At 41.1% G+C, this 15457-nt stretch overlaps 1 protein-coding gene across 6 annotated transcripts in view; it reads left to right on the top strand.

Annotated features, from left to right (window-relative positions):
* DLG5 (discs large MAGUK scaffold protein 5) overlaps positions 1-15457 on the top strand; it is a 159871-nt gene that overhangs the window by 52583 nt on the left and 91831 nt on the right. For all 6 annotated transcript variants that reach the window (XM_053307495.1, XM_053307496.1, XM_053307494.1 and 3 more), the window contains exon 2: positions 6696-6764. In XM_053307495.1, the coding sequence (XP_053163470.1) occupies positions 6696-6764 (69 nt within the window). The remainder of the gene's footprint in view (positions 1-6695; positions 6765-15457) is intronic.

Raw genomic sequence — 15457 nt, 5'->3', positions numbered from 1 at the left:
CATGCAATTGCATCATTGTACATGTATGCCAGTGTCCTTTTCTTTGTAAATAGTATGTGCACGGGGGTCTGTTCCAGATCAGAATCATGGCAGAGAGGTAGGAGGCTGTAACACTCGACCCCTTTGTGATCTTGATCTGGATTGCATCACACACACACCCCGGTGGTTTTTTAAAACAAAGAAAAAAGCTGTTGATGCTAGTGGAAGATTCCGCCCCGCTTGTAAAACAGAACCCATGAGGGACTTGATCTAGACTGAGAGCACAGAGTGCAAATTGTTTCAGGCTCCTGTGCAGGTGATATTTACAAAAGAAAATAGTCCCGGTGTGCTTACAGTGATGATGATGTCGTGTGTAATTTGGCTCTTGTACAGTTCTTTTATTCTAGCCTGCTTGTGAGATGGGATATCTGTTAGTATATTCATGTGACTCTGGACTTGTTTCCATGATATCTTGGTAGATTCCAACCAACTTGTTATTGGACTTTCTGTAGTCAAGGAATTGTTGTCAGATATTACATTTGAGTAGGACTAGCATAGTCTGTGTACTTGTGCATTTGCAAGTGGATGTGTAAAAATGCCAGAGGTCTTCAATTCTCTCTTAAAAGGAAACTCATCCCATAAAATTCAGGTTTGAAATTTCCTGCTACTTGGAAAACTTGGAAACATGAAACAACATGTTAAGAAGTATTCCTACAGGAAAGTAACAGTGAAACACCAATGTAAAATTAGCACATGTGAAGCTGCATTTTTTGGTTGTAAATAAGCATCAGTAATGCACACTTTCAGCACTTAGAGAGAGAAACTGAGACTTGCTGAGAATTTTACTCCTTCTGACAAATCTGGCAGCACATGCTTTTAAGAGAGAAGAGACAACATGGCATATCCATGTGAATTTTTAGTTCCTTGGGCAATTTTTCTGGTGATGTGAAAGGCAATGGGGGCCTTATAAACAGGATCATTTCCTGTTTTAATCAAACTTTCTTTGCTTCCAAACAAGTGGGAGTCTTGCCAATGTCAGTTCAGTTCAGTGCACCAAGAGGTGGATTTTAAAAAAGGGTAATTCTACCCCCACCCCCAAATCTCCTGTAAGGCCTTTGGAAGATTTAGCGGAAGGAAGGTGTTTACTGGTGAGAAATCGAATGGTCTTGAAAGATAAGGGAGAAGGAAAATGAGAGCTTAATTAACAGCAGAAATTCCCAGCAGGCATCTAGGAAGAATTGCTTACCAAAGCTGTTCCTCAGAAGCCACAGTGAAAAGAGTGTGTGTAAAAATAACTGAATCTTTTTGGAGCTTAACCTCAAAAGTGCTAGGCACACAGACACATCTATATAACACATAGTGACTTATTGCATCCAATTGCTTACATTTGAATTTGGTATCTTGCATGCAGCAGATTAAGCACCTGCCTAAACATTGCAGGAATGATTGAGTTTTAACATCTTGTTTAAAGAAACTGTTTAAGAGAATAAAAACTATTTTTATGCAGAGGCTGCAAAGCATTAATAGTGTTATTGTTGAACAAATTCTCATTAATTTGTTTCAAAATTGCAGTATGAGACTTTCTTCCTCTGTACCTAAGAGGCTGACTACCATTGATGTGAGAAGTGCTTAGAGTCTGGGAGATGGAAAAATGGTAATGAATAAGAAACTAGCCATTGTTTTGGATGTATTTTACCCAATTGGATGTATTCTTCAGGTCCATGACTACATTACTATGTCGACAACACTCTAAATTCAAACCCAAGAAAGTGAAACCAAGGGGTGTTGTTTGTCATCTAGTTCACAATTTAACATAGTGCCATAGCTTTGTGATAGTGCTTGTAGATTTGAATTCAGCTGTCACTGTTTGCTGAAGCAAGCCTGCGATTGGCTACTTGCCTCAGAGCCTGGTTCAGTCTCACTAGAGCTGGCAGGAAATCAAGGCCCTAGGTGAATTGGAGTCCTCTGTTGGTAGCGCTCGCCAAGGCAGGGCTCGAGTGGAAGGGACTCGGAAATGAAACTACCTTTGCTTTCTCATCTCACGGAGGTTATTTTTTCTTTGCCTTCCTGGGTTAGCTTAGTCAGCAAGGGCGCTTAGTAACTGTCACAGATAACTATGAAATCCTGAGGCTTTCTGTGTAACACTACGTAATTCTTGCCCACTATGCCGTTGGTTGGCATGCTTGTAGTTGGCTGCAGCCATTGCCTCATTTGGCCTTTCTGCTAAAGAATCCGTCATACTTTCCCATTTAAGTAGTCTTGCATTGGACAAAGCAGTTGCCTCTGTTTTTGTTCTGGATAATTACAGTGACCAATGCTGTTTGACGTTTTTCTCTGTACAACAGTTTGAGGTTAACAAGACAGAAGGAAAGAAGCCCTTTCACTTAATTACTTTTGGATTCATGTGTTAATCTCTTCCCTGGGTTTCCAAACCCTCATCACCCTGCTGCCAGTTGATCTCCCACATAGGTATTTTTTTCTCCCCATTTTGTGACACCAGCTGTTTGTACTAAAATGTATTCCAGTGCTTAGTTGCCTGGTGGCTGTGTCTGTAATTTGGCAGTGTTGATGAGAGAGAATACACATTTTGATGGTTGGCATCCATTCTGCAGCCTGTAGCTCAATTTAAACATCAGGTCAAACCATGGGAAAGGATGGTCCCCTCTCTCTGCCCTTGGACAGTAAAAACACCTGCAACCTGGGGGCGGGGAGGAGTAAGGAGCATACAGCCAGGCAGCAGAACAATCAGCAGTCAGGAAGTGCAATCTGATGAAGGGAAATAAAAACAGCCACAGTGGCTTCATGAGAACTGGGGTTTGCACAGGGTGGAGGTGCACACTTCTGAGCAATGTCATACCTTATAAGCGGTTTCCAGCATCCCAGACCCTATATAGTGTTGACGGAGCACCACTATGTCAGAGCATTGTGGGGAAATTAAAATGGCGCTTTCCCCACAATGCCCTGGGCCCTGACATAACATAGTTGGGAAGGATATAGGGACCCAGTGGTGTGCAGGCATCGGCAGTGGTGGGCCCTAGCATTTGCCTCAGCATACCACCTGCTGATGTTCATCCTGAGTATAGAGAGAGGGGGCATAAAAACAGGAACATTAAGTTATTTTCTTAGTTTAAATCAATTAGGGGTTTGACGATATTGTCTAAACTGGTTCAAAGTATCCAAACCACTTACTGAACCACTTTTTAATGCATTTTTAAACATACGTGCAAATGGATGTAAACGCTCAGGAGGTTAAGCACACCAGCCATTCTACATGTGCCAAGGGAGGATGTGGGATCCAAAGGCTTTCTGCTGTATCCTGCTGCGTATGGCCCACATGCTGCTAGGTGGATGGGGGGAGTTATGGATAGATGAACTGGCCTCTAATCTTGTCTCAATTATACGGAAACTCAAGAGAATCTTAAGCTACTGTAAAGGGCAGTCATGCTGTTAAGTCCACAGAAATTACCTGCCCACCAGTGTTCCCTCTTACAGAAAATCCAAGATGTTGTTGACTGCAACTCCCAGCATTCTCAGCCAAAGCCTACTGCAGCTAGGGATTCTGGGAGCTGTAGTCAACATCATCTGGAATCCCCCCTTACAGGGAATACTGCTGCTCACATGTGCTGATTTAAGTAATTTGTGGGGGGGTGCTCCTTTTTTAGAGCTTCCCTGCCTTGCCTTTGTAGAAGATTGTTTCTTACCGTACTGACTGGGTGAGTAGCAACAACCACCTTTTTTACAGTCAAAGACCAGCACAGTTTACAAACAGAAACCCAACAAAATAAACCTACATAACCGACAGGGTTATGATACAGTAGTTAAGCACAAAGATCAGTTAACAATGATTCTCCTGGCGAATTTTACTGGCTATTAAAACTCCTGGTGAATTTTACTGGCCATTAAACAGAACTTAGCCACATTATAAGATCTCAAGTCTAAGTCGGTTAAAAGATAATCAAGATAAAAAGAATCTGTACCGCCTGTATGGCAGCTAATAAAAGGTGTTATATGTTTATGCTGTATATCTCAGTAAAATTGACAAAAAAAGGAGCACATGAGATGTTGTTTCAATATCTCCCGATTTGCAGAGACAAGTACATTCTTTATGGGGGATTTTTTGATATCTCCCTTCCAGGACTGCTGTTTGCAAGGCATTGCATCATGCCTGTGTCAAAGCTCTGCGGTATTTTGGCACAATTATGTGGTTTAGGTGTCTAGCAGGGTTGAAACACAGAACTTGCTTTGGGTGAGTAGCTGTTTTACAAGCTTGTAAGCAGGGTGGATTTGATTTAAATCAAACTGATTTAAATCATGATTTAAATCACTAGCAGGGTGGATAAAAATCAAAAAAATCCAATTTAAATAAAAAAAATTGGATTTTTTTGATTTAAATCGGATTTTTTTGATTTAAATCGGATTTTTTTGATTTTTATCCACCCTGCTAGTGATTTAAATCATGATTTAAATCAGTTTGATTTAAATCAAATCCACCCTGCTTGTAAGAGAGGTTTGGGGGGATGTGAGGAAGAAACTCATAAAATTGCTTGTGTTTCTAAATTGCAGATCTATGACTAACTGCTGCAGACTTTCCCCAATGCCTTGGTAGTAGTGACCGGTAACTTCAGTGCTAGAATTGGTCTTAATAATGGGATGCTATATGCACATTTTAATGCTGTCCCTCCTATGTATGACAGAGGAAGTCCTTTATTAACACGAGCCTCTAAGGACACTAAAGTTAACTGGTGGGGCCACCATCTGATGCAACTTGTGTGTCTTCGCATACTGAATGGAGCGATATGGAGTGATCTCCCTGCTGAATTTCTCCCTGTTGGTCTGGGCTTGAGGCTAGCTGCATAGATTATGTTATGGTCTCATGTGATTTACTTAATAATGTGGCCTCTATCTTAGCCCATTTGCCCTTATTCCTGGAATTATACTTAAAAAGACAAGGCATTCATATAATGGACAAATTTCTGGTGTCCCCAGAGGTAGACTCAGGCTACCAAATAATAATGTGGTCTGTTAGACTGGAGAAAGCAGTATCAGATTTCTATGCTTCAGAGAATGCTCACCTCAATCGTAATAGAATTGTAACAGCAGAATCACCAGAAATAGCTTTTCTGTCCTATCAGCGGCTGTCAATTCACTTGCAAGATGTCCTTGAAAGTGAATTACATATAGTGGGGGCCTATATGACAGGGAAAGGCACCAGACTGACTACGTATCTGTTGAAATGATTCAAAACAATGTTGACTGGTGGGCCTCAATTCTGGCAGCCCTTTTTACTGCTATTGATCATGCTGTACAGATTCCCAATGACTGGGATCTGGTGATAATAGTCCCGCTCTATAAAAGAGGAGTGATATCTGAGCCTGCAAATTATTGGCCGATTAGTTTACTTAGTATAGTGGGGAAGCTTTATTCCAGACATTTATGTTGGAAATTCTGGTCCTGGTTAGACAGTGAGAACATTCTGACTGAGGAACAAGGACTGGCCGATCTATAATAGATCAATGTCTACCCTTACAACATCTGGTGGAGAAGTATAGCTCTAGGCCACATGGAACTCTGTTTGTTGCATTCATTGATTTCAAATCAGCCTTCAATTCTATTTCCAGGGATAGACTCTGGACGAAGTTTGAGACTTCCTCTATTGATCGTAGACTGCTTGCTCTTATTCGTATGCTTCATCAAAACAACTACTTGAGGGTGAGGTGCAATCAGCAGGGCTATTTATCAGACCCAATTCCAGTCCAGAGGGGTGTAAAACAGGGCTCTATTTTGGCACCCCTGTTATTTAACTATTATCTATATTCCTTGGTGCAGGTCTTACAACATTCTAATTTCCATCCCCCTAATTGGCCTCTTTTCCAATTCCTGTACTTCTTTATGTGAACAACACAGTAATATTATCCTTTTCTGAAACAGGTCTGCGAAGAGCCCTTAAGTCATCCGCTGCCTATTGTTTGGAGGAAAAATTAGAAATTAACTATCATGGCCACTATGAACTCCTGAGCCACACCAGACAAGCCAGCCCCAAAGCGGATATTGAAGTCCCCCAGCACCAAAAGTCTAGGAGACTCCAACACCAACTCCGCAACCAGCTCCATCAGCTCAGTTAGGGAGTCAGTTGGGCAGCGGGGTGGACGGTACACCAACAGAATCCCCAATCTATCCCTGGTTCCCAGCCTCAAAAAAAAAAAGCACTCAGTATAAGTCAAATGTGTTACCTTCGGCTGCTTTGGAGGGTAGATTTTGCTGTACACCATATTTCCAATGGCTCTGCCCCTGCCACTCAGGCATGATTGAGTCAGTGGGTCATGTATTATTGTGTTGTGATATATACACTCTTGCCTTATTGGCCCAGTTCTGTTGCATAATCCAGGCAGGATGACTTTTATGTAAATTTCTCCTTTCTGACTCTGATGCCAAGATTGCCTACTGCGTGGCCAGATTTTGCACCACTGCTTGCGGATTGCACCATCAGGAAACAAATGGCTAACCCTTATGTTATATAAGGTACATGTGTTGCTCTGGTGATGGGTTGGAAGTTTAGTATTATTCAGTATTATTCATTATTTAATATCAGAGCATTTAAAGTTACTTTGTCTGTAACTTTTGATTATTGTAATTGCTGGCTGGTCGTGGACCATAATAGTAGATGATGATGATGATGATATCAATTAAGCAATGAATTTTTCTCTCCCTCATTTCAGGGTCAACTTACAGTGTATTGTCCATAATGCCATCAGATTCTGAAAGCAGCAGTTCCCTTAGCAGTACCGGTAAGTTATGTGATGGGTTTGTGGAATGGTTTTTGTTGTTAAAATTATTTTCCTGTTTGTAATATATGCAAAGAAAATGTCCAAGATTTTTCCATTGATATACTTTATTTATGTGTACCTGGGGTTGAGGATTTATTTATTATTTATTTATTTATTCGATTTTTCTACTGCCCTTCCGAAATGGCTCAGGGAGGTTTACAATTAAAAACAGAAACCATTAAAACCAATAACAATTAAAGCAGAGATATAAATATTAACACCAATTTAAAAAAATCTTAAAAACAATTAAACTATCATAACAATTAAAACCCTGAAAACTAGGTTAGCATTAAAACAATTAAAACTAATTAAAAACCCTAAAAGGCCAGGCAAAACAGATGGGTTTTTAGGGCTCTCTTGAAGGTCAGTAAGGAATTACAATTACGAATTTCTGCTGGGAGTGCATTCCACAGCCCAGGAGCAGCCACAGAGAAGGCCTACCGCTGAGTCACCACCAAACGAACTGGTGGTAACTGGAGACGGACCTCCTCAGATGACCTTAACGTGCTGTGGGGATTATGTAAAAGAAGAATCATGTAAAAGAATTTCATAGAAATTGTGTTAGACATCTGATCCACCAGTCATCTGTCTGTGAAGGATGCCTCTAGACATCCGTTTTAGTCACGGTTTGATTTCCAAAGTGCTAGGACAGAACTAGAACAGAATAGGAGTAAATGATGGGGCGGGGGGGGGGATGAAAAAGCTAAGATCTCCTTTGACTCCCCTTTCTTCCATTTATCTGCAAGGAATGGATTGTTAGGGGGCAGCGATGGATTGAGCTCAAAGGAAGCTTTCTCTGAGTTCAGTCCCTTCCCCCAACAATAATAAAGGTTGGGGGCTTACCTAAGCCTTCCCTGTATCTCTGAAGTAACTATTGGAGGAGGTAATTGGGCTCAGATAAGAGCACAAGGGGCATGCTATTTTTGAACCCAATTCTTCCCTCCCCCTGCGGTTGAGTTGAAGGTAAAAAGCAGCCTTGCTTTTTTACCTCTAAAGTGCCTTCAGAGCTCGAATATGGTGGTAGTTTTCCCATACCTTTTGAATGGGAAAACTCTAGTGGAGCCAGCAGTGTGTCCCACAAACTCTTCAACGTGGCCATAGTCCCCCGCCCCAAAGTGGTTCTAAGTAGTGGCACCTTACTGAGCTGAAAGCAAACCTATCCCTCCGTAGATCGACGGTGTGAAAAGGCCAAAAGATGTTGGATTTTTATTAAGGCCTTTTAATGTTGTTTGACTTGAGTGTCAGGAGCTTGTTGCTTTGTTCCAATCCTCTGATGCTGACCTACAACTTCCCTGAATTTCAGGAGTAAAAAACTTTACTACTATTAAATACCCAGGTGGATAGTCTGGACATCACATTTCCCACAATTAGGAACCTGCAAAGCAAGACAGTTGGGGTTACAGAATCCTGGATAGCTCCCAGTGAGCAGCTTACTCCAACAAGGTCCAGAGGTGGAATGAGGTCTTAAATACCATTTTGCCCTCACTCTCTCACACACACTACCCATGCACAGCTCCCATAGGCTCTAAATCCCTGCCTGGAAAGCAGAGAGATTTAAAAGGGCAGTCTTACGGCCTGGAATCTAGCATTTCTTCTGAACTCCATCAAATCCCTCCTGGCCTGTTGCCAACACAGGTGTGCAGGCTTGGGGGATATCAAAGTACTTGACTTGGAAGAGACCAGTTAATTGTCTTTGTGTTGGCAGGTGGGGGGGGGGAGGCGGGCGGTGGTCAAAACCAGCTCAGTAGCACCAGTTCTGGGGTCTCCCAACTAGCAGGTTCAGACTTCAGCCTGGTATTAGGGTTTGAGATTGGGCCTGGGCCTGGCTCTTCTAGCCTGACTGCTCCCCCTCCTCAAGGTTAGACTGTGTGGTACTACTATGGGCTGAAGTCATGACATGGCTTGACACTGACACATTGAATGTAATAGTCAGATAGGGACCTTCAGGTATAGAGCCCAACATGTGTAGGTCTGATTTCCATAATTGTCCCTCTAAGTAAGTAAGTAAGTAAGTGTGTGTGTGTGTGTGTGTGTGTGTGTGTGTGTGTGTGTGTGTGTTTGATTGCACAGGTCATATTTATGTATGTCTGCATACCAGCTTATCTCCCCTAGATTTTGATAGCTAGCAGTGCACAATTCAAATTTCAAGCTTTTTCCTCTTTCCATCTTACCAGAGAAACAATCCCCACACATTAGCTTGTAGCATATTTTCTGCAAAACAGCATCATCTGAACTTTAGATCAATGCTGCTGCTGCTGCTGCTGCTACTACAACAATTGCCACCATATCCAAGTCTAGCCTTTTTCCAAGTTCTTTAACGTTAATGTTAGAAATACGATACGATACGATAAATCTTTATAGTCATTGTCCTGTACAGAACAACGAGATTGAAAGAATCTGATTGAAAGGAAGAATTGGGGCTCATCTTAAATTTAGAGTCCTCTTTCTTTCAGGTAACCTGTCTTTAACCTGCATTTTTAAGGAGGTCAACTTAAATTCAGAAACATCTTCTATTCAGATAAATATGGTATTGTGAATATTTATATATTGCTTTTCAACACAAGTGCTCAAAGCACTTTACATCTTTTAAAAAATCATATTTTTTAAAATGATTTCCTGTCATAAATGATCTCCCTGTCCCAAAAGATTTCATGATCTAAACAGAAATACAAGGTAGAGCAACAGCAAATGGAGGGATGCTGTGTTGGATAGAGACATTTTTCACCCCTCTAAAAGGTGCCTCTTTCTTTGGTTAGCAGGGATCTGATTCTGTCTTTATTCAAACTTTAAATCTGGATACTAATTTAAATCCTGACTTGCAGCTGAAAATGTCCGCTAACATTTTGGTAGTGAAAGACTACAAAGCAAAGCAAACTCTGACTACCCGCACCTCCCCTCTTACAGAGACATCCCACCCGACATCTCTTTCCTTCTGTTCAGCTTTACATCTGACCAGCGTTAAGGCCACTTTGAACCTGAGGTCAAAACCCAAATGAAACCCTATATCTGAACATGGTGTCCAAGATAAACAGAAGTTGTTGCTTTGATTGTGCTATGAACATGGTGCCTTAACAAGGACTTATAAGAGCATGCCACTCTTATGAGGGTGCGTGAACATTATGAGATGTAGTGAACATCTGCATCACAGTTGTGAAACTGTCTTCAACAAAAGACCTGTCAGAACATATTTGGAAAGCATTAGAACTGATTAAAATGGCAGCTGGTAGGCAGCACTAAAATGAAAAAAGTGGTATATTTTATATTTCAATTTGGTTATCTTTATATAGAGAAGGGCTTTTAAAGTAGGGCTGTCTGTGCATGTAAAATATTGTTTTTGAACCCCATTTGTTTTTGTGACATGACCAGATTCATTTCAGGACCATTTAAATGCTGCACTGTTTGTTTCAGGACTCATTTGGCAGGTCATGATTAATTTCAGAAATCCCCTCCCCCGTTTGGGGGTGTGTGGGGGTGTGGGGGTGTTATGTGTGTACATGCGCTTGCACACAAACACATATGATGGTGATGGTGATGATAGATACTATTTTTCACTTGGTTTTTGCCACATCCTGTTTCAATGGTAATAGTTGCCTCACGTGACCATCATCTTGATTACCCACAGTGCCCCACGACGCAGGAAACAATATAGTCCCCCCACCCAAGACAAATGGATAACAAATGGTGCTCAAAAAAATGAATCCTGTTGGTTGCATGCCATGTTCATTTTGGAATGTATGGAAACTGAACCAACAAGATCCTGTGCAGTTTCCATGCATTCCAAATGCAAATGTATACCCTAAATTTAAAATATTGCTGTTTTGCAGTCTTTTGACTCCTAATCTATTTTTCTTCAAAACAACTCCACCACACTCACAGAAAAAAGCTCAAAACAAGTGTGGTGGTGATCGTTAGACTTGTATCTTACCTCTTTTTTACACATTGCACACAGTCTAATACTCTTGCCTATAGAATTGTTGAGGCAAGCCACAACCCAGCATTTACTTATCGCATCAGAATTAACTTTTTATGGAGAGCATCCTACTGAGTTTGGCTGCAGTCTGTGAAGGATTTTGGTACTGGCTCTTTTATATTTATTTGGATGTACAAATTGGATTCTTCTTCTTGGATACTTGTTCTATTGGGAGCTCTAGGATATGAATTCTAAGAATTGAGAGTCTGAATTATCTTGCCGACAAGCTCACAAGGTTTTTTTGTTAGGGATGTGCAAAACGTTTCAAGCTTGAAACAATTCACCCTTTAAATAAAGGGTCTATTTTGAGCTCGGAACAAAACAACCCAATTTCAGTTCAAAATGTTTTGACATTTCCAGCACCGTTTTGGAGATCCCTTGCTGATTGGTTTTCTGGCACTGGCTTCTGATCTTATAGGATTTTTGGGGAAAGGTTACAAATTTGTTTAAAAATTGCCTGCTTGCCCATCTCTTTTGTGGGTTGGGTGATAGGTAGCACCCATCATGCCCTACCACCCAGCCCACTTAGGTATCCCTAGGAGCTACACATGGGGAACAATGGGGTGTTTCGAGTTTCCCCATTGTTCCCTATGGCCGAAACACTCCAGACGTTTCTATTTTTATTTTGTCAAAACAACCTGGTTGACTGCTATTTCGACGAAACATTTCGGCTGTTTTCATTTTTGTTTCACGCTCAAAACAAAACTCAAATTCCGTTCTTGCACATCCTATTTTATATGGTATGCCATTTGCAGGAATTGTTCTATATGTGGCTGAATTTGTGCTTGCTTTTACAACCTAAACATCCCAAATGCTGAACAAAGTTAGATATAAAGTGGCTGCTGGTTACCTTCATAGACATGTATTTTATTCTGCATCCTTGCTATTTAAGTCTGGGGGGTTCTGCAAGACTGGGGGGCTGAAGAATGTTGGGTGTTTGGGGAGACACATGACACAAGCTGTCCTCCTGGGGTTATACCCAGTCACTCCTAGAACCCCCACACTACACTGGGTGATTATTCCTGTATAGCAACTCAGTAAATAAAAATGTCCTTGTTTGAAAAGATTGTCTGTACCTGGGAAGAGATCATCTTCCATGTGATCAGGCATGGTGGACTATGTATATATACTTTGAGTGTGCTTTGATTTGTATCCTGCTTTTCAATTGGTGTCCCCAAAGCAGCTAACAACATTCATCAAATGCAATCATGCCATTAAAAGCCTTAACACTTTAAATAAACCAATCTCATACATGGAGCGATCTTATACATTTGGTTCCTCTGAATATGGGGAAGGAGAGCAGTAGAAGGGGCAGGGATGTGGTAGTATTTTTGCTTCCCTCTTTTGCTTCTCTCTCACAGGACAATCAGTTTTGCATGGCCACTGAGGCGGGGAGGAAAGTCCAGCAGAACCATCAGTAGGCAGTTGTTGGTGTCTCTGGCTGCCACCTTTCCTCTCCTGATTCTCATAGGGCAGTTGATCTTATACAGTACTGTACAAGCAAGGGACAGTAGTACTGTACTTATCAGTAGTGTGAGTCTTTGCATTCATGGTCGCTGTCCTACAAATTAGTGCTTTGATTATTTGACAAGATCTTATCTATTTGACTGAGGTTTTTTAATTGACCTGTCAAACATCAGTCCTAATTCTCTTCCTAAATGTTACGCTAATTATTTTACCTGTAATGTGTTACTCACACATATTAACTGCATAGATTTGTTGGCTTTGTGCTTCAGTTACAGCAGGGGTGCACAACCCCAGTGGACCGGAACCAACCATAACTTGGTGTGTGGGGGTCAAGGTACATGTTCAGCACATTGATTGATTGATTGATTAAGTGCTATCAAGTTGGTGTTGACTCTTAGCAACCACATAGATAGATTCTCTCCAGGATGATCTGTCTTCAACTTGGCCTTTAATGTCTCTCAGTTGTGCATCAATGATTACATGAACAATAATTATTAAATATAAATGAAAGCAGTTATTAGTTACCACAGCATGGAGGAGAGAAGAAAATCTGCAAATAACTTTTCATCCTCCCTGCCCCATATGCATTTTCAAAGCTTGCAAAGGTTAATTTTGAAAGAGGGCTGACCCCCCCCCCCAAATCAGGGCAATTTTGCACCTCACCTCATGCACCACAAAACTTTGGGCAATCCTTGGGGCTAGCAAACAAGACCGCATAGGTTGGATCCGGCCCCTGGGCCTTGTGTTGTGCAAGCCGGAGTTACAGGGTGCTTAGGACTTTCACAACCTATTATAATCTCTGTTTGTCAGACTAAACTCCCTCTACAGCTCAGTATTGTGCTGTTCGCTTTGTGTTCTGTTCAGCATCGCTTGCTTTTGTTTAACTCTTTCGGCTTCCTTCTATAATACTTCATAGTGCAGGGCTTCTCACTGCCTGTTATATTTCTATGCAAAAAATGTAGGGAGAGACGTATGCCCAAGGCTCCAATCATCCCTGTTTAACCAGAACTATGCCAGTTTTCTTGTGTATGTCCCTTATAAATTGCACTCCTTGTTTTGCACACTTTTGTCAGCATGAGTTGTTAGAGTTTCAGTTCTTTAATTTTCAGACTCCTTGACTAGATATCTCTAGAAGTTAAATTTGAATGTGTTGAAATGCAGGGTTGGGTCATCAGCATCTTATCCCTAGTGTACAAGCACACTAAGACTGACAGTTGACACACTGCAGCCCTTGAAGTTCATCGCTATTATAGAAGTATTGTGTTTTCCTAGTAGAGCTTTCACCAAAAGTTTGCCCTCTTTGCTTTCAAATAGGTTATGGCAGAGTAAAATTAATTGCATTTTATTATTCTCTCAATAAAGTTATGTTCCCGAGGCTTCCCTCCCCTAAATATTGCATGTTACTGATGTGCAGCATATTGTAGGCAAAAAAGAATCTTCAGCAATATGCTGTACTGGAGAGAGGGAAGTTGTTGGAAGTGATTGTTGTTACTGTTCTTAATGTTAAGATTTATATTTATATACCACTTTTCAACAAAAAGTGCTCAGAATGGTATATAGAGAAGGAAGAATGAGAAAATGGCTGCCTATCTCAATAGGGTTAGAACTCGACACCAGTAACAGCCACTGGAGAGATGCTCTGCTGGGCTGAATAAGGACAGTTGCTCTTCCCTGGCAATTGTATAAGAGAGCCACCACTTTAAAAGGTGCCTCTTTGCCCAGCTAGCATGGGTTATTGGGTGAGCAAGAGTATTGCCAAGACAGGTATGCTCCTACAGGAAAGAATTACAGTAATATGTTCAGGGCTACAGGGTATGCTTTGCATTCAAAAGGCCTCTGGTTCTACCTTGGTATCTTCAAATGGGGCCAAGAGAGATCTTGGAGAATCCTGGAGAACTGCTGCCAGTCATTGTAGACAATATTATCTATCTATCTATCTATCTATCACATTTCTATACCGCCCAAAACACGGGTTCTCAGGGCGGTTTACAAGACAATAAAAACCAATAAAAAGATTAACACATTAAAATTTAGAATGTTAAAAACTTTTGCCCAGTTAGCTACCCCTGCTAACTGGGCAAAGAGGCACCTTTTACCGTGGTGATTCTCTTTATTGAGCAGGGGGAGAGTAACTGGCCCTATCCACCCCCAGCACAGTACTTCCAGTGACTGTTGCTGGTGTCTATCTTATGTTTCTTTTAGAATGTGAGCCCTTTGGGGACAGGGTTCCATCTTATTTGTTTATTAGTTCTTTGTTTAAACCGCCCTGAGCCATCTTTGGAAGGATGGTATAGAAAATGAATTATTATTATTATTATTATTATTATTATTATTATTATCATCATCATCATCATCATCATCATCATCATCCTCTTGTTTACACAGTCAGACAGGTGTTATTGACTGGTTTGTTTTATCCAGACATCGAGTCCTTCCCAAGGACCTGGAATGGCTGAATTTTATTGTCAGTTGTTATAGATATCGTCGCAGAATATAGGCTGTTCCCAGTAAAGCTGCTTTTTGTAACTGGCTGATGGTGATTTCTGTGGCCCCTATGGTGTTGAGGTGCTCTTCAAGGTCTTTTGGAACTGCACCCAGGGCGCCAATTACCACTGGGATTATTTTGGTCTTTTTTGCCACAGCTTTTCAATTTCAATTTGTAGATCTTTGTATTTGGTGATTTTTTCTATTTCTTTTTCTTCTATTCTGCTATCCCCTGGTATTGCTATGTCGATTATTTTCACTTGTTTTTCTTTCTTCTCGACTACAGTGATATCTGGTGTATTGTGTGGCAGATGCTTGTCTGTTTGTAGTCGGAAGTCTCATAATATTTTTGCATCTTCATTTTCTACAACTTTTTCAATTTTATGGTCCCACCAATTCTTGGCTACAGGTAGCTTGTATTTTTTGCAGATGTTCCAGTGTATCATCCCTGCTACCTTGTCATGCCTTTGTTTGTAGTCAGTCTTTGCGATCTTTTGACAACAGCTGATTAGGTGGTCCACGGTTTCATCTGCTTCTTTACAAAGGCGGCACTTGCTGTTTGTTGTGGATTTTTCGACTTTTGCTCTTATTGCATTTGTTCTTCGTGCCTGTTCTTCTGCAGCCAGTATTAAACCCTCTGTTTCTTTCTTCAAGTTGCCATTCTTAAGCCATTGCCAGGTCTTGGTGATGTTTGATTTTCCACTTATATTGTGCAAATATTGACCATGCAGTG

The sequence above is a fragment of the Hemicordylus capensis genome, chromosome 3 (assembly GCF_027244095.1).
Source record: "Hemicordylus capensis ecotype Gifberg chromosome 3, rHemCap1.1.pri, whole genome shotgun sequence".
NCBI lineage: Eukaryota > Metazoa > Chordata > Lepidosauria > Squamata > Cordylidae > Hemicordylus > Hemicordylus capensis.
The sequence above is the reverse complement of the archived record's forward strand: the minus strand, read 5'-3'. Positions and strand labels throughout refer to the sequence as shown.